The following is a 21,130-nucleotide window of genomic DNA, read 5'->3' on the forward strand; positions in this document are numbered from 1 at the left end:
GCCATGTGGATAAGATGCCTGTCATCTCGACTGCTAGTGATACGAGGCCGTTGGGATCCAGCACGGCATTCTGTATTACCCTCATGAACCTACTGATTCCATATTCTGCTAACAGTCATTGGATCTCGACCAACGCGAGCAGCAGTGTCGTGATACGATAAACCGCAATTGCGATAGGCTACAATCCGTGAGAAAAATGTTCTGACCAGATCGTCTTGATTAGTTTATCTGTGTGCCAACTCAATTTCAACTCATTGTCCAGTGTTTCTTAAGGCAAAAGCTGGGATTGTTTCTTTGCATAGGTAACTATTGATTTCCTTCTCCCAGTCTGATCTTGTATTCTGTCTTAAGTTACCTAATTATCAACAAGATTTTGAATCATTGTCTTGTTTCTTTTGGCTGGACCTGATAAAATTTCCAGAAACTGTTGATTGATTAGGAAAGATGTGTGGGAGGATGGAGGGTCAAATGCTCAAAATGCATCAGTGATTAATGATCAGAGTGACAGATATGGAAAAGAAGTGGGAAATTTCTGTTTTGACCTGTGACATTCTCAAAATTGTGGACATTGGAACTCATCTAAATCCACTAAAGCAACCATGACTTCACTCATACAGTTTTGCCATAAAATATATTTGAAATAATCTAAGAACCAATATTTACTAATTAATTGGAATTGTCTGATTTTGGTGGCAACTAATAATCCCCTTTTCATCATCAAATAAATTTAAAAATGAAAGAAAACCAAATTCAGTATCATTATTATCAGTTAACCTGTATAGCAGAACTGAACTACATGATACCAGCCAGTTACAAAACAGTGATATCTGAAACATAATAAGCCATTTATGATTAACGAGTGGTGCATTATTTGCAAGATTTATATAGCGATAATGAAATTCACATCTGGCTAACCAAACATGAAAGAACAATATTTAAAAAAACCAAGTCAGTTACGCTGTAAGACTGATACTGTTATATGTATTTCTGTTATATGCGTTTGAGATACGATGCTAGAATGAAAGCTGCAATAACCACCAAAATAAGTACAAATGAACAACATTCATAAATACAGCAATTAACATACATCTGGTATCATTAACTTCGCTTTACATACAGAGTTAAAAATGAATCTATGATGCATATAACACACATTAATACATTCACAACAGCACTTAAAACACGAATAAACACATCATATGAATGTACTTACCTATCAAAAAACACAATAGTACAAGAAAATATCTACATTAAAAAACCTATAAAAATAAGTTCACAAAAAACATACATAAATGTCTTATATAAAACCATGACTCCTAGTGTAGGAGGCCCTTTCACCATATTGATAGAATTTCCGCAATTTTTTACATATAACAATTACATCAATATACCATACTTTCAAGGGAAAGTATGGTGCTCGGCATGTCATGCATCTCCTCTGTCAACATATGGCTGTTAAACTTAACTGTTCACCCATCAGACAAGCAACACACTCTGCAGTATTTTGCAAATAGTGACATACTAACAAGTTTTTAACATCAAAATTTACCACAAGAAAACTCTATCTCAAGTAACAATCTGATTCAAAATATCCTCTTCTCAAATGGGAGATTTCTAATATTCCACCCATATATGACATTGCTTGCCACAAATCATTAGAATGCAAAGCCAATACCTAGTATTGAACACTTGATCAATGAACTATTTGTATGCTTTTGTTCTTGAAAGATCTGCAGAGTAGGAGTAAAAGTACTCAAAAAGTTCAGAAGTTGTAATGTTGGGTATCGATAGACTAGTCAGTACAATAAATTTTTAAATTGTGTGGTTGCGATTTTACTTCAAGTGGTAAAAATATTGATTATAATTTGTAGTGGCAATAGACTAATGTTTTTTTTTTTGTTTATACATGGTCCATTAGATGATTTGTAATACTACATGTATGTATTGTGTGTATGTGTAGTGTAGTGTAATGTTTGTGTTGGTGATGATTACGAGAGAAGGGAGAGGGTGAAACCTAGTGCTGACACAAGCCTACTTCTTGCGAATAGCACCAAGGGGGGCTTCCAAGCTTAATGTCCCCATCCGTTGGATGGACACCATCAACAGTGTCACATTCCCTCACTCCCTGAGGCAATGTGGTGAGGTTTGGTATTTAAACCGGGACATTGGCACGAAGTCTGGTGGTGAGGAACTTTCACACCATTACCTCCCCTCCCCTTGCTAGCCAAATACCGGGAGAGAAAATTTTTTCCACCACCAGGATAGAAACCAGCTTCCTCCTGGGTCGAGTGCCACCACACAAGCATGCTTTAGTGACGTTGGTCATGGAGGCGGGTAATAACACTCATGTGTATGGAAAGAAAACAGAGATGTTCCAGATTATTAATTTAGCGCTCTCTTGATTTGTGGGGTAGAGTGCCTTTAATTGATACTCAGATAAAATACATTTATGGGTGTAGACTTGCCGCAGATGTTACATGCTCATGCTTATGATAAGGTGTTAACCATTAATCATCTGCTTTTTTCCAAAAAACTAACCTCAAATTATTTTATTTATTTTTTAATTAAAAAAAATTGATACTTTAAAAACATTTAGTTGATAGCAATTTCTGTTCACTGTTACAGTTTGGGAAGTACTAGATTCTTCAAAGTAGCTCGAGCAAAATCTCAAGAAGGATTGATTGTTGTAAAAGTATTTGCCATTCATGACCCTACACTGCCACTACAACAATATAAAGATAGAGTTGAAGATATTCGAAATCAGCTACAAGGTGCTGTTAACTGCATACCTTTTCAGAAAGCTGTGGTAAGTAGAAAATTTGAGTGTAACCTGCACTATTATTTTGAGTAGAGCTATGTTTTAAAGTAGAAATTATGTGAAACTAAATCCCTTAAATTGCTATAGAAGTGACATCATTCCAAACCATAGGGAAGGATGAGTAGTCTGTGTGGAAGCTGTTTTTACTACTGCCTAGAATCACTCGTTATTAACCACTACAATCATTAGGCAGTACTTGCATAGGGATATAAGAATAAGAATCCCTATGTTCCTGAAGAGGTTCTGGACGATGCTTGTTTATCAACTCCACACAAAGTTTTTAATGTAAGCTTGTGCAGAATAAATATTTTCTTGGTCTTAGCTGTATTATTACTCCAGAAGATTGCAGCACAGGACAGTGTTGAATGAAAGTATGCTAGCAATTCCATCAGTAGGTTAACAAAATTAGAAATATTTGTAAGTGTGTAAAAGAGGCAGAGCTTAACTTTTTGGTTAATTTATCCACAAGCTGGTGCCACCTCAGTTTATTATCCATGTGGATACTTAGATACTTCACACATGCAACCTCTTGCAAAGTGTGCATGTTGGTCTCTATTTCTGGTACCTGAAAGTAATTTTGATTTATTTGGAATGAATAATATGAATCTTTGTAAGATTAAGTCTTAAACTGTTTGCTGTTAATCAGTTGTAAGGCTGTTCTTTTATCCTCTGTACTTTGCTGGCCATGTGGATGTATTTGGGTCCTTTATCAGTATGCTAGTGTCATTAGCAAGCATCACAATTATTGAAGCGTACTCAAATATTGCAGGTCCAGAACAGGAGCAGGTCAAGCACCAAACCTTGCAGTACACCATATTTAATGTTTACTCTGATGTGACCATATGTTTTATGTTGTTAAGTTATGCCTCCATCCATGTAAGAGGAATGCCTATAAGGCCATATCATTTTCGTTTTCATTGTCAAATTTATGATTTACACAATCAAAGGCTTTGGTGGGACCATAGGAAATTACAAAGGATAATTTTTCTTGTTTAGTTCTACCAAAACCATGTTCGTGACATCATATATTGCTTTTTCAGTAAATAATCCTTTATGGAAACCAACATGAGCTGCTGTGAAATAGTTATTCTCAGAAAGATGCTTCATTATTATGTTATAAGCTGCCCTCTCAACAGTTTTTGAGAATGCAGGGTTACTTGCTTATGGCCACGTTCGCAAATGGATTTTACTATTGCACGCTTCTGTCTTTCATGAAAAACATATGTACTCATTGGCTGGTTACAAAGGTAACTGATGGTAGGCCCTTCCAACTTAGTACGAGATTTTAGTACTTCTGTTCAAATATCAACATATCAAGAAGAGTCATTAATTTTCAATGATCTAATGATTTTTGTGGTCTTTCTAGCACATGATTTGGCAAAACTGATGTCAGATGATGTAGTGGGCAATTTTTATCTGTGTAATTGAAGTTTCTTTTTCCTTGTGTAGCCTCTACCGTATGTGAGGGGCATTTGACAAGTCCATGCAAAAATAAAAACTACTTACGTGTTTGGAGTACACCTTTTTTATTTTTCGACATAGTCTCCTTTTAGATTTACACACTTTGTCCAACACTGTTCTAATTTGTTGATCCCTTTCAAATAATAAAAATTGTCCAAGTCTGCAAAATAGCTATTAGTTGCTGCAATCACCTCCTCGTTTGAATAAAGTATTTGTCCTACCAACCATTTCTTCAAATTGGGGAACAAACAGCAGTCAAAGGGAGCCAAGTCTGGAGAATAGGGGGTATGTGAAGCGAGTTGGAATCATATTTCCATTAATGTTGCGACAACAGCTGCTGAAGTGTGTGCTGGTGTATTGTTGTGATGGAAAAGGACTTTTTTGCGGTCCAATCGCCGGCGTTTTACTTGCAGCTCGATTTTCAAATGTTCCAATAACGATGAATAATATGCACCTGTAATAGTTTTACCCTTTTCCAGATAGTCGATGAGGATTATCCCTTACGAATCCCAAAACACAGTCGCTGATCCTTTCCGGCCGAAGGAATGGTCTTCGCCTTTTTTGGTGCAGAGTCTCCCTTGGTAACCCATTACTTCGATTGTTGTTTGATCTCAGGAATATAGTAATGTATCCATGTTTCATCCACAGTGACGAAAAGACACTTAAAGTCTTGCGGATTCTTCCTGAACAGCTGCAAACCATCCTTGCAACACTTCACACGATTCCGTTTTGTTCAAATGTGAGCAATCGTGGAACCCATCTTGCAGATAGCTTTCTCATGTCCAAATGTTTATGCAAAATATTATGTACCTGTTCATTTGAGATGCCCACAGCACTAGCAATCTCATGCACCTTAACTCTTCTGTCGTCCATCACCATATCATGGATTTTATCAATGATTTCTCCACAGGGCATCCAGAATGTTCAGCATCCCTTGTGCCCATATGGCCACTGAAAATTTTGAAACCACTTATAAACTGTTCTAATTGAAGGTGCAGAGTCACCGTAATGTTTATCAAGCTTCTCTTTAGTCTCCTGAGGCATTTTGCCTTTCATAAAGTAATGTTTAATCACATCACGAAATTCTTTTTCATTCATTTTTTGACAATCACTTGACTTCCTTGATTCACACGAATGCCAAACACAAAGAAATAGACCAATATGGCTGTACCTTGGTGCGCGTTCTTTCAAAAGATGCTACTAACTAAATGTGACCTTGATATGCGTCGGTGGTGCCATCTCTCGGACTTTGCTCAGACTTTTCAAATGCCCCTTGTAGTTATAGCTGTTTATATATGTTCATTCTTTTTTTATTTTATTATTTTTTTTGTAATAAAAATATCCATTGTGCTTCATATGAAAAGCTGTTCATAAGATATTGTGAATTCATCATTGAACAGGAAGTGCAGTATCCCTCTCATCTTCCCATATTCATTCATTGATTTAGTAGTTAAAGATTGACTTCAACAGCAGCGTATTTCGTTGACAGCAGAAAAGAAATACATTTTTATTGCAGTCTAATGTCACATTTGTCTTAGTATTGATTACCGGTTTCATTCAATTTCAAATATCTTCAATCTAGAAATGAAACCATATTGTTACAGGGAATTTTTCAAGTCTCAAACACCTATGTTGTATATATTTAGATTGAAGCAACAAATGAAAATTTGTATCAAGGCCAGAATTTGAACCAAGGTCATCTGTTCACTAGGCAGGTGCACTAACCACTGTGACACCCTGGCGCAGTGACTTTGCACAATTGTATGGACTACCTTAGCATGCCTACCTCATCAGTCCTGATTCCCATTCATGTCTCAGTCAACTTGGTATTCCTCCTAAACTCGAACAACATTGCAGAGGCTCTCCAACTGTAGTGGAATAGTGCCTCAGCATTGAACAAAATGGGGAAGCCTGCCTGAAATCCAGGCATATATGTGATTTAATCAACTGAAACTATATGGTTCCAGATGCATTTCCAAGTCTCAAAATGTCTATGTTGTATACAGTCAAGCCTCAATATGTCGAAGACCTATCTATGTTGAATTTTTTCTTCATTCCCTTCCCTTGTAAGCCTCAAATCTTGATATTTCAAAGAAAACCCACCGATACAAATTTTTTGGGGAGCTTGAGAAGTATATTGTATATTGTAGTTCAGTGGACAAAAACTCATTATATCGAAGTCACCTCTATATATGGAAATCTTTCATATGGTACCTCTGTACATTGGAGAGCACACAAATGGGGGAATCCCAGTCACTCCCTTCCCTGCATTAATGCCTCAATTGGATCTGTATTTGATTGAGTGTGAGCTGTAAGTGCCAGCCATGGGCTCTAAGCGGAAATGTCTGACAATCACTGAAAAGTAAAAATTAATAGATGAGGTGAAAACAGGAGTGAAGGAAAAGAAAGACTTAGCCACAGAGTTTGGGATTCTGGCAAGCACACTGTCGACATAATGAAGATTGTGTGATTACAGCAGATGAAGGGACAGATCAGAAATGGCAATGAAATGCTGAGTTTCCAGATTTATAAGAGTGTTTGGTACAGCAGTTCTAACAACAGAGGAACAATACTGTGAAAATTGATGGATTTATTTTGAAAGAAAAGGCACATTATTTTGAAGCAGCATTGGGATACGACACATTTTGTGTGAGTAATGGATGATTAGAAACTTTCAGGAAAAGACCTGATATTGTTTGCCAAAAGTGAGTGGGGAAATTGCCAGTGTAGATATCAAAATTTGTGGTGAGTGGAAGTTAGAAACGCAGAGGATCATTCAGTATTACAAACCAGATGATGTTTTTAACATAGACAAACTTGAACTTTTTTACAAATGTCTTACAGACAAAAATTTGACTTTCCAAGGATAAAAATGTCACAGGGACAAGCTAAGTGAAGATCATGTTACTGTTCTGTTAGCAGCAAATATGACTGGCACAGGAACACTCAAGCCACTTATGATTGGAAAACCTAAGAAACCACAATGTCTTTTTCTGGTTGTAATTCGTCCCCTGTGGGGTACACTGCAAACAAGAAAGCATGGATGACTTCAGAAGTGTTTTCCAACTGGTTGAAGGATTTTGATAGGAAAGTGACTCATGAAAATCGAAAAGTTGTTTGTGGACAATTGCAGTGTACACAGTTCTATGCCTCCATTAAAATCTGTGACATACAACTTTTACCACCTACCAGTATGTCAGAATTACAGCCCTTAGATCAAGGAATAATCAAGAATGGCGGGTGGTCTGAATGACAGTCCGCAGTATTGATGACAGCCTTACAACTATCAACATTTTAGACACTATGAGAATACTTCATAAAGAGTAGCGAAATGTGAGGGAACAAATGATCGTCAATTGTTTCCAAATGTGGAGTTTTGATGACAGATGAAAATAAGGAGCTGGTGGGTTTAATGCTTCAGCATGTAAAATCTTGGCTTTCTGACGCCGGTTTATGGGACTTATGACTAAAGTTTTTTTATACAGTACTTACAGGAGACATTCCTGTGAGTAACTGAGTGAGGTGGCACATTGGTTAGCACACTGGACTTGCATTCGGAAGGACAATGGTTCAACCATTCTGATTAGGTTTTCTATGATTTCGCTTCAGGCAAGTGTTGGGATGGTTCCTTTGAATGCGCATGGCCGACTTCCTTGCCCATACTTCCCTTATCCTACGGGACAGATGACCTAGCTGTTTGGTCCCCTCCCCCCAACCAACCAACCAACCACGAACCCACCCATCCACCCGCCCCTGTCAGTATCCTTGAGTCGGAATGGACGAAAATGGTGACTCACTTTAGCATCAAATACATTTGTTTTGAAGATTTCGTGGATGTGAACAATGATGTTACAGTAGCAGCATCACTAACAGTAGCCGAGATTGTTGACTCCTTGAAGACAGCGAACGAAAAATAAGGCTGCAACAATGATGTAGAGGGAGAGGAAGAGGGGGAGATGGAGGTCAAAGAAGCACTGTCAGTGATGGCTAGGCCGGCCAAAGCGGCACTCGACACAATCAGAGCATACGTGGAGAAGTGTGAGGAGGTAGAGGGTGTGTGTTCTCAGCCATCATAATCACACACATTGAAAATGACTCTCAGGTGATCAAAAGTGTAAAGCAAGCCAAAATTACAGATTACTTTTAAAGCTAATGATTTTTATGTACATGCTATGTGTTTTTTTCTGAATTAATTTTTTTTTGATGATAGTGTTTTGTTTTAAACTAATAAATTGTTGTTTGTTTCAGAAGAAATAAAACAATATGCATAACAGTCTATCTTGATTTCTTTTTTATATTACCAAAACTAAATATAGAAACTAAATATAGAAGTTGTGGCAAAAATTTTCAGTCATACTTCAGTCTGCATATATACACCATCTTCAGATTTGTTAAAACAAACAAAAGACATGCAGTGCTTTTATCTTAAATAAGTAATCTGACATGCACGTGCGATAAATGTAAGAGTTAACCCAATACTAATTGTGGTTGCAAATTAATGCATCACTTCTCTGTGTTGTGCACGACTCACATAACTCATTAATATACAAAAATTATAAAGTCAAGAATTTTAAAAGATTTCAGGCAAACATGTTAAGAGGTGTCACCCTCTGTACACAGCACATCAAGATGATTATGTCACTGTGTTAAAGCAAAATAGTTAAAAAAGATAAAAAAATAAAAGAAATATGATCATCGTATAACACTAAAACTAGAATAAACAAGAAAGTTGGAGTCCACATCTGTGACACATTTTCTTGAGTCTTTTATATTTGTGCTTCTTTTATAAGTTATTTTTCATGGCTTGGATACACAAATAGTGTGCAATTCAACTCTGCTGCTGGGCTGGTCTTGTTATTGCTGAGCTGGTTCCATCAGCTGCCATAAACAGATTGCAGTGTAACTGTTTCAGTGTGTATATGGTGGTACATGTCTATAAAATATTTTTATAGTATTCATAAAAGCTAATCATGTGAAAATTGTCTTCTTCATTGAGCAGTTTGTCCAGCTCCTTCTAGTGATGCATCCACGTTTCCTCAAATTCCTCCAATTCGTTAAGGAAATGACTCTTTGGAGCTCCATGCCTAACTTCCATCGTGTGCTGTTCTATATTTATTGTCTTATGCCTTGCCTGGTTTATGTGTCTACTGAACGCAGTTTTATTATTGGTATCTATTTGTTCCTTGAATCAAGTACAGAAATCACACTCTGTCCATCATATGTAAAATGTACCACACTATGCACATTTTACTGAGTATACTCCTGACCTACTGAATTTTCATGTGTAGCTGTCAGCCTGATTTCACAACCTCGTTTTAATGGAACCGTGTGTACGAAATGCTATTGTGACTGTTTTCCTAAAACATCTTGCAATTTTTGTGATATGTTCCCTCAATATGTTAATGCTATATACTTCTTGTTCTTGTTGTGTATGGTTTCGTTTCTCAGAAGTTGCTGCATTTTACTTTTAATCCATTTATGAATTTTGGTTATGTAATTCATTTTAGAGCCATTTTCCTCTGCCACTTAGGTGAGGATGTCTGATTTATGCTGCTTCCCAAGTTCTGTCATGGGCAGTTTTAAAAGATTAATAATCATGCCAGTAAATAAGTTCTTTTATACTGTATGGGGTGGCAGGAATCTCATTTATTATGTTACCCAAATACATTGGTTTTCTGTGTATGGGGTGGACTCGATTAAGTGGACTAATTGTTGTCATAAGTCATTCAGATAATCGAAAATCCAGATAATTGAATCTAAGAAGAAAAGCGTTTTATGCATTATTATATCGAAAAAGATAACCTATGTCACTTGCACGTGGTTATTCTTTTTTAATTTGATGTCATATAATTATCTTTCCAGGTTCAATACAGGATGTCAGATGTTTATTCAAAACAATTAAACTCATCGAATGCAACAACAGTCAATGCTTATTATGAGATTAGAGACATATTTTTGTACTTGCATACATATTTTCTTAAAATTACCAAAATACTACAACCTTAATCAAATAATTAAAAAAAAAAAACTTGTAAGAAAGTAACTGAAGTAATTTTGTTTAAAATATTTGGTAATAGTCATTTGGTGTAAACAATTTTTTCTCTTCATTGCTGCTACATCACAAATTCATTTTAACTTAGTAAATTCATGATATCACACTCTATTAGTTTTTTGAACCATCTGAAGCTGTTTCCAGGGCTTGAAATGCTTCCACATGAAATGGTCCTACATTATTTTCTACATCTACATTTTTTTCTGTTTTATTTTCCTGCATGTCCTGCTATTCATTGCCTGCAGTATGTTTTCAACAATTTCGTCATCCAACATGACATGAAAACCTTGATAATTACTGTCACAGGTGAACCACTCTTTTACATCATGATCATGGTCATCATCAGCAGCAGCACATTCATGGCATATTTGTATGTTTATTATTAGCACATTTATATCCTCAAAAACAGAATCATCTGTATCAGTTATTGAATTTTCGGTTCCAAACATTCTTCAAAGTCTTCCTTTCAGTCAAGTGCCATGCAGTGTAATAACATTCCAACATTTCTTTAAATAAATTTGCTTGAAAAATGACAAAATGACTTCTACATTATTGTCATCGACAGATAACAATCTACATAACAGTAGTTTTCATCAAGTTGTTTCAATAATTCTTTGATCCATTGGTTGTAGCAAGGGTGTCACATTAGGAGGCAAAACTTTTACTGTAAACCTTCCATTTTGTCTCACATAACAATTCAGCCGAATTATGGTTTGGTACACTATCTAATAAAAATTGGGCCTTTCCTTGTTTACCATTTTTTTAAAATAAACTTCTGGAATGAAAGTGTTGCCATAGAGGTCAATGAATATTTCAGTGTTCATCAGTGCTCTTTGTTTGTTTTTATAAGTTAACGGAACTCAGATATTTTTGAGGCATCTAGGGTTTTTTGGATTTTCCGGTGAGGAGCAAAGACGTTTTATGGTTCCCAATAGCATTTGCAAACTAATATTGGTACTTGCTCTTTATTAGTATTATATCCTGGAGCCAAACTCTCTCGCCAAGAAGCTAAACAATTTGATGGTAATGGTTTTCAATTTAAACCAGTTTCATCAGAATTGTAAACAAAGTCCAAGTCATAGTCATTTTAGTCCAATTCTTCCTTAAATCCAAATTAAAAGAATTTGTTGCATGTACATCAGCTGACATTTTTTCACCTTGTTATTCCAGTTTGCAAATTCCATTGTTGTTGTTGTTGTTGTTTTGTTGTGGTCTTCAGTCCTGAGACCGGTTTGATGCAGCTCTCCATGCTACCCTACCCTGTGCAAGTTTCTTCACCTCCCAGTACCTACTGCAACCTACATCCTTCTGAATCTGCTTAGTGTATTCATCTCTTGGTCTCCCTTTACGATTTTTACCCTCCACGCTGCCCTACAATGCTAAATTTGTGATCCCTTGATGCCTCAGAACATGTCCTACCAACCGGTCCCTTCTTCTTTTGTTGTGGTCTTCAGTTCTGAGACTGGTTTGATGCAGCTCTCCATGCTACCCTACCCTGTGCAAGTTCCTTCACCTCCCAGTACCTACTGCAACCTACATCCTTCTGAATCTGCTTAGTGTATTCATCTCTTGGTCTCCCTTTATGATTTTTACCCTCCACGCTGCCCTACAATGCTAAATTTGTGATCCCTTGATGCCTCAGAACATGTCCTACCAACCGGTCCCTTCTTCTCGTCAAGTTGTGCCACAAACTCCTCTTCTCCCCAATTCTATTCAATACCTCCTCATTAGTTACGTGATCTACCCATCTAATCTTCAGCATTCTTCTGTAGCACCACATTTCGAAAGCTTCTATTCTCTTCCTGTCCAAACTAGTTATCGTCCATGTTTCACTTCCATACATGCCTACACTCCATACAAATACTTTCAGAAACGACTTCCTGACACTTAAATCTATACTTGATGTTAACAAATTTCTCCTCTTCAGAAACGCTTTCCTTGCCATTGCCAGTCTACATTTTATATCTTCTCTACTTCGACCATCATCGGTTATTTTGCTCCCCAAAGAACAAAACTCCTTTACTACTTTAAGTGTCTCATTTCCTAATCTAATTCCCTCAGCATCACCTGACTTAATTCGACTACATTCCATTTTCCTCGTTTTGCTTTTGTTGATGTTCATCTTATATCCTCCTTTCAAGACAATGTCCATTCCGTTCAACTGCTCTTCCAAGTCCTTTGCTGTCTCTGACAGAATTACAATGTCATCGGCGAACCTCAAAGGTTTTATTTCTTCTCCATGGATTTTAATACCTACTCCGAATTTTTCTTTTGTTTCCTTTACTGCTTGCTCAATATACAGATTGAATAACATCGGGGATAGGATACAACACTGTCTCACTCCCTTCCCAACCACTGCTTCCCTTTCATACACCTTGAATCTTATAAGTGGCATTTGGTTTCTGTACAAATTGTAAATAGCCATTCGCTCCCTGTATTTTACCCCTGCCACCTTTAGAATTTGGAAGAGAGTATTCCAGTCAACATTGTCAAAAGCTTTCTCTAAGTCTACAAATGCTAGAAACGTAGGTTTGCCTTTCCTTAATCTTTCTTCTAAGATAAGTCGTAAAGTCAGTATCGCCTCATGTGTTCCAGTATTTCTACAGAATCGAAACTGATCTTCCCCGAGGTCGGCTTCTACCAGTTTTTCCATTCGTCTGTAAAGAATTCGTGTTAGTATTTTGCAGCTGTGGCTTATTAAACTGATAGTTCGGTAATTTTCACATCTTTCAACACCTGCTTTCTTTGGGATTGGAATTATTATATTCTTCTTGAAGTCTGAGGGTATTTCGCCTGTCTCATACATCTTCCTCACCAGATGGTAGAGTTTTGTCAGGACTGGCTCTCCCAAGGCTGTCAGTAGTTCTAATGGAATGTTGTCTACTCCCGGGGCCTTGTTTCGGCTCAGGTCTTTCAGTGCTCTGTCAAACTCTTCACGCAGTATCGTATCTCCCGTTTCATCTTCGTCTACATTCTCTTCCATTTCTATAATATTGTCCTCAAGTACATTGCCCTTGTATAGACCCTCTATATCCTCTATATGCTCCTTCCATCTTTCTGCTTTCCCTTCTTTGGTTAGAACTGGGTTTCCATCTAGGCTCTTGATATTCATACAAGTGGTTCTCTTTTCTCCAAAGTTCTCTTTAATTTTCCTGTAGGCAGTATCTGTCTTACCCCTTGTGAGATAAGCCTCTACATCCTTACATTTGTCCTCTAGCCACCCCTGCTTAGCCATTTTGCACTTCCTGTCGATCTCTTTTTTTGAGACGTTTGTATTCCTTTTTGCCTGCTTCATTTACTGCATTTTTATATTTTCTCCTTTCATCAATTAAATTCAATATTTCTTCTGTTACCCAAGGATTTCTACTAGCCCTCATCTTTTTACCTACTTGATCATCTGCTGCCTTCACTACTTCATCCCTCAGATCTACCCATTCTTCTTCTACTGTACTTCTTCCCCCCACTGCTGTCATTTGTTCCCTTATGCTCTTCCTGAAACTCTGTACAACCTCTGGTTTAGTCAGTTTATCCAGGTCCCATCTCCTTAAATTCCCACCTTTTTGCAGTTTCTTCAATTTTAATCTGCAGTTCATAACCAATAGATTGTGGTCAGAGTCCACATCTGCCCCTGGAAATGTCTTACAATTTAAAACCTGATTCCTAAATCTCTGTCTTACCATTATATAATCTATCTGATACCTTTTAGTATCTCCGGGATTCTTCCATGTATACAACCTTCTTTTATGATTCTTGAACCAAGTGTTAGTTATGATTAAGTTATGTTCTGTGCAAAATTCTACTAGACGGCTTCCTCTTTCATTTCTTAGCCCCAATCCATATTCACCTACTATGTTTCCTTCTCTCCCTTTTCCTACACTCGAATTCCAGTCAACCATGACTATTAAATTTTCGTCTTCCTTCACTATCTGAATAATTTCTTTTATCTCATCATACATTTCATCAATTTTTTCATCATCTGCAGAGCTAGTTGGCATATAAACTTGTACTACTGTAGTAGGCATGGGCTTCGTGTCTATCTTGGCCACAATAATGCGTTCACTATGCTGTTTGTAGTAGCTTACCTGCACGCCTATTTTTTTTATTCATTATTAAACCTACTCCTGCATTACCTCTATTTGATTTTGTATTTATAACCCTGTATTCACCTGACCAAAAGTCTTGTTCCTCCTGCCACCAAACTTCACTAATTCTCACTTTATCTAATGTTAACCTATCCATTTCCCTTTTTAAATTTTCTAACCTACCTGCTCGATTAAGGGATCTGAAATTCCATTCTCCGATCCGTAGAACTCCAGTTTTCTTTCTCCTGATAAGAACGTCCTCTTGAGTAGTCCCCGCCCAGAGATCCGAATGGGGGACTATATTACCTCCGGAATATTTTACCCAAGAGGAGGCCATCATCATTTAACTATACAGTAAAGCTGCATGCCCTTGGGAAAAATTACGGCTGTAGTTTCCCCTTGCTTTCAGCTGTTCGCAGTACCAGTACAGCAAGGCCGTTTTGGTTATTGTTACAAGGCCAGATCATTCAATCATCCAGACTGTTGCCCCTGCAACTACTGAAAAGGCTGCTGCCCCTCTTCAGGAACCACACGTTTGTCTGGCCTCTCAACAGATACCCCTCCGTTGTGGTTGCACCTACGGTACAGCCATCTGTATTGCTGAGGCACGCAAACCTCCCCACCAACGGCAAGGCCCATGGTTCAGAGGGGGAGGGCAAAATCCATGACAAGATTTAAATGTGTACAACCATCTAACCTTCTGTTGTTTGCCACAAATTAATCACCACCTATTGTTTTGTTTAACTGCAATGACTTTTTTACAGAGGAAAGGACCAGATATTGGTTGCCCAGGTGATCATTTTTGTAAAAGTAAACAATATGAAGTTTCTTCCAAAAGTTCACTTTACAGTTTCTTCATCACTCTTTGATGTTTACTGCCATCTTCACTATCAACTCTACAAGCGTACCTAAAAATTGAATCAGTGTTGTTCTTAATATCGCTTATCATAGAAGTACCTGCACCACCATACTAGTGGGTTAACTTACAATCAGTTTCTCCTTCTTTTTAATGAATTGGTAATATTCAAATAGGGGTAATGCAGGAGTAGGTTTAATAATGAATAAAAAAAAATAGGAGTGTGGGTTAGCTACACCAAACAGCATAGTGAACGCATTATTGTGGCCAAGATAGACACGAAGCCCATGCCTACTACAGTAGTACAAGTTTATATGCCAACTAGCTCTGCAGATGATGAAGAAATAGATGAAATGTATGACGAGATAAAAGAAATTATTCAAGTAGTGAAGGGAGACGAAAATTTATTAGCCATGGGTGACTGGAATTCGTCAGTAGGAAAAGGGAGAGAAGGAAACATAGTAGGTGAATATGGATTGGGGGGGAAGGAATGAAAGAGGAAGCCGCCTTGTAGAATTTTGCACAGAGCATAACTTAATCATAGCTAACACTTGGTTCAAGAATCATAAAAGAAGGTTGTATACCTGGAAGAATCCTGGAGATACTAAAAGGTATCAGATTTAGGAACCAGGTTTTAAATTGTAAGACATTTCCTGGGGCAGATGTGGATTCTGACCACAATCTATTGGTTATGAACTGCAGATTGAAACTGAAGAAACTGCAAAAAGGTGGGAATTTAAGGAGATGGGACCTGGATAAACTGACTAAACCAGAGGTTGTAGAGAGTTTTAGGGAGAGCATAAGGGAACAATTGACAGAAATGGGGGAAAGAAATACAGTAGAAGAAGAATGGGTAGCTCTGAGGGATGAAGTAGTGAAGGCAGCAGACGATCAAGTAGGTAAAAAGACGAGGGCTAATAGAAATCCTTGGGTAACAGAAGAAATATTGAATTTAATTGATGAAAGGAGAAAATATAAAAATGCAGTAAATGAAGCAGGCAAAAAGGAATACAAACGTCTCAAAAATGATATCGACAGGAAGTGCAAAATGGCTAAGCAGGGATGGCTAGAGGACAAATGTAAGGATGTAGAGGCTTGTCTCACTAGGGGTAAGATAGATACTGCCTACAGGAAAATTAAAGAGACCTTTGGAGAGAAGAGAACCACTTGTATGAATATCAAGAGCTCAGATGGCAACCCAGTTCTAAGCAAAGAAGGGAAGGCAGAAAGGTGGAAGGAGTATATAGAGGGTTTATACAAGGGCGATGTACTTGAGGACAATATTATGGAAATGGAAGAGGATGTAGATGAAGATGAAATGGGAGATAAGATAATGCGTGAAGAGTTTGACAGAGCACTGAAAGACCTGAGCCGAAACAAGGCCCCGGAAGTAGACAACATTCCATTAGAACTACTGATGGCCTCGGGGGAGCCAGTCATGACAAAACTCTACCATCTGGTGAGCACGATGTATGAGACAGGCGAAATACCCTCAGACTTCAAGAAGAATATAATAATTCCAATCCCAAAGAAAGCAGGTGTTGACAGATGTGAAAATTACCGAACTATCAGTTTAATAAATCACAGCTGCAAAATACTAACGCGAATTCTTTACAGACGAATGGAAAAACTGGTAGAAGCCAACCTCGGGGAAGATCAGTTTGGATTCAGTAGAAATGTTGGAACACATGAGGCAATACTGACCTTACGACTCATGTTAGAAGAAAGATTAAGAAAAGGCAAACCTACGTTTCTAGCATTTGTAGACTTAGAGAAAGCTTTTGACAATGTTAACTGCAATACTCTCTTTCAAATTCTGAAGGTGGCAGGGGTAAAATACAGGGAGCGAAAGGCTATTTACAATTTGTATAGAAACCAGATGGCAGTTATAAGAGTCGAGGGGCATGAAAGGGAAGCAGTGGTTGGGAAAGGAGTGAGACAGGGTTGTAGCCTCTCCCCGATGTTATTCAATCTGTATATTGAGCAAGCAGTAAAGGAAACAAAAGAAAAATTCGGAGTAGGTATTAAAATTCATGGAGAAGAAGTAAAAACTTTGAGGTTCGCCGATGACATTGCAATTCTGTCAGAGACAGCAAAGGACCTGGAAGAACAGTTGAACGGAATGGACAGTGTCTTGAAAGGAGGATATAAGATGAACATCAACAAAAGCAAAACGAGGATAATGGACTGTAGTCAAATTCAGTCGGGTGATGCTGAGGGAATTAGATCAGGAAATGAGACACTTAAAGTAGTAAAGGAGTTTTGCTATTTGGGGAGCAAAATAACGGATGATGGTCGAAGTAGAGAGGATATAAAATGTAGACTGGCAATGGCAAGGAAAGCGTTTCTCAAGAAGAGAAATTTGTTAACATCGAGTATAGATTTAAGTGTCAGGAAGTTGTTTCTGAAAGTATTTGTATGGAGTGTAGCCATGTATGGAAGTGAAACATGGACGATAAATAGTTTGGACAGGAAGAGAATAGAAGCTTTCGAAATGTGGTGCTACAGAAGAATGCTGAAGATAAGGTGGGTAGATCACGTAACTAATGAGGAGGTATTGAATAGAATTGGGGAGAAGAGGAGTTCGTGGCACAACTTGACTAGAAGAAGGGATCGGTTGGTAGGACATGTTTTGAGGCATCAAGGGATCACAAATTTAGCATTGTAGGGCAGCGTGGAGGGTAAAAATCGTAGAGGGAGACCAAGAGATGAATACACTAAGCAGATTCAGAAGGATGTAGGTTGCAGTAGGTACTGGGAGATGAAGAAGCTTGCACAGGATAGAGTAGCATGGAGAGCTGCATCAAACCGGTCTCAGGACTGAAGACCACAACAACAACACAATGTTTATTTTATCTTTAACTGATAATACCACTATTTTGGACTTTGACATTTTTAAGCATAGATGCAACATAGCGTAGCGATTGACATTTTTAAGCACAGATGCGACATGGAGTAGTGTTTGACAGCTGTGTGACTCAAACAATAATGAAACATGTGCTAACTCAAACAGTAATGAAATGCATGGGGCAGAGATCTTGTGGAGTGCAGGCGATTAGTACAGTGCGACATGTCCATGCACGTGCAGAGTAGGCTACAAAGATATTTGCTCGCAGTTCAGATAATTGCAAGTCCATATAACTTAGGTCCAGGTAATCGAGTCTTCACTATATGTTGAACACGTCTCGTCCATTATTTTTAGTGATGGTTATGTCTGAAATATTTATCGCTCAATTTTTTTGTTTTCAACTATTAAGTTGATGATGTTAGTTGAATCTGGAAGCTAGCTTTTCAATGTCCTACTTCCTTCCTTTAAGTAGTATGGTTAGGTCAGTGGTATATCTTTTATAAAATATGATTCTGCCAGTAATATGTGGGTAATCGTGTTGAATGTAAGAAAGTTGAAGCTTAACGTAAATTCAGGCAAATCAAATATTTCATTTAGCTCTCTCTCTCTTTTTTGAAGCTATGAGATTTTGCTTTTTAATATCCATTGTTTGTTCAGTGACTGTGTTAGTGTGTGTAGATTTACAGTGTCCAAACATGCGAATTTAGCATCACTTGGTATAATAGTGATCCTTACTTCATTAGCAAATTGAATGCTGTTATTTATTGCATATATATTCTGAAATATGTACACTTGTTTCAGTCACATGTATGAAACTTCATTCAGGTCTTTTTGGATGTTTCTTGCAAATTTGCAAATTACCGGTAGCTGCATATTTTATTCTTTTTTGTGCAGTTTCATTTGAGCTCTTACTATGGGTGTCCTAGGACTCATAACACTTTAGATGACCTGAAGCGTTGTGAAGTTTGATTGCAAAATTCATACCTCTCTCACATCAGTTGACTTGCTCGAACTGCACAGCCGATCTTCTTCTCTGGATTGCGAGCTCCGTCGATCTCCGAAACCTTCTTTTCCAAAGAATGATGCTGATTACAGGAATTTATAAGACTCCCTCTCTACTTTTGAAATAATTTAGTACTCAAAGAATACTTTTAGTTCAGTATTGGTGTATTTCAACTTCCACCAATAACATATTCACCATTTCTCACATTAATATTCAAATGTTTACAAGTCAATCAATTCATCTCGTGTTAGACCCAATAAAATACATCTGCAATAAAACTGGTGTAACAACCACATAATTTATGAACCCGTCTTGCCTCTAGATAATTCAATACGTGACATACTTAAAAGTCTATATTCAACTGTTCATTTTTCTTTAACAATAATCATAGTCACTAAAACGGCAAAGAATGCTACAAAATTACTCCTTGTTCTTTCATCACAGCTTCTGTGGCACTAGCGGCAAACGCTTATTGGTGTTGCTCGACCGCCACACTTACAGTCTTCTCATAACAAACTTCCAACCTGCACACAGAAACAGGTGGCGCAGTAGATTTGTTTCCACTCTCTCACTTATATTTAAAATATTGTGTGTTCGAGACGGTAGAAGGATGAGTGGTTCTAGAATTTATGCGGAAATTCTCAAACCACTACATATACCTCACTTCAGCTCAAACATGCGATATTTTATACCTAATCACCATGTACGTTAATATCCCACATAATACTAATTCACATTTTGACCAGTATACATTCTATTTCTATAATCGAGAACAGCTTTTTATTTAATACTTAACTCTTCTTTTTTTCATTCTGCTTTGATGATAACAACTTGAGCATTTCACCTAATGTTGGAGTCAGTTCTTTCATATCTAGGAATCATGCAGACAACATTTCTGATTTCCAATCATAAACTCCAGGTGTCATAGACACTTGATTATTTTTTTCTTTATTCTAATTCTTTGTACTCTTTTTTTTTTTTTCTTTAGCACGTACTAGTCTCATTATTCATGGTAGTTTGTAGCCTGGAGGAACTCTGGGCAAATGAAAGTGTTCTTTCCAACACTCATAACACATAATAATGCTAGTGGTATATGGAATTCAAACGTTCCAGAATAATTTCTATAAAATGTGTGACTTCAGTCATGATACTGTCCTTTTCCCCTAGGATAAGTACCTATACCTTACATGTGGGTTGACCCTGAGTGCACTTCCTCCTTCCATTCTGGTAGGTACGCCCCATCATAAAACATCCCTGTTCATCCCTATTCCCTGTATGTAGGTACACCTGCCCTATATCTTTAGCAAATGCCGTGTACACCCCCCTTGTCTTTTGTGAGTAGGCCTCGTGGTTCATTGCCCTAGTATACATCATTATAATTAAATATTTCCTGGTGTAAATAAAAATCTATTTTACACTTCACTCTCACTTCTTGATATTCCATTTAATCCATGGAGTCCTCCCCTACTTTTCAACTTATACTTACTTGGTATATACTATGTCTCTATACACTATTCAGTATATAATATGTTTACTTAGGTTATGAGAGTCCCAGTATCCTACAAATTGTCAGAATATTTATTAAACTGACATTCCTTAATAATTATCACAATCAATTCCTCTCTAGCTTATGTTCTTTTTTGTTACTCACTCCTCCTCCTTATACACTCGAAGTGGAGTCCTTAAATTTTTTGTGTATTTATATATAGGCCTATATGCGATATTGAATCGTCATAGTTCTCTCACACACGTGCAATGTAGAACTGTCACAATAAACAACAATGTGTGCACATTTCCCAATGTACGCATACCTTCCCCCTACAACACTTGTCAAGTTACTAGTTAGTAGTTTCATTGTTTGTATACCTGTGTATCTTTGTGTGTATGCTGATGTGTGTTTGTGCAGCCTGATTCTTCGGCCTTCTTATCTGAAGATAAGTTGTAGGTTATTGGATACGACGGAAACTATGAAGGACTTTCTGCAACAGCAGTGGATGAATATGGAAAGAG

The 21,130-nt window shown here is 37.5% G+C and overlaps 1 protein-coding gene across 2 annotated transcripts in view; it reads left to right on the top strand.

Annotated features, from left to right (window-relative positions):
• The window catches only part of LOC126251958 (phosphoinositide 3-kinase regulatory subunit 4), a 209,624-nt gene that overhangs the window by 6,861 nt on the left and 181,633 nt on the right, over nucleotides 1–21,130 (top strand). For both annotated transcript variants that reach the window (XM_049952721.1, XM_049952722.1), the window contains exon 2: nucleotides 2,626–2,806. In XM_049952721.1, the coding sequence (XP_049808678.1) occupies nucleotides 2,626–2,806 (181 nt within the window). The remainder of the gene's footprint in view (nucleotides 1–2,625; nucleotides 2,807–21,130) is intronic.

The sequence above is a fragment of the Schistocerca nitens genome, chromosome 4 (assembly GCF_023898315.1).
Source record: "Schistocerca nitens isolate TAMUIC-IGC-003100 chromosome 4, iqSchNite1.1, whole genome shotgun sequence".
NCBI classification, from domain to species: Eukaryota; Metazoa; Arthropoda; class Insecta; order Orthoptera; family Acrididae; genus Schistocerca; species Schistocerca nitens.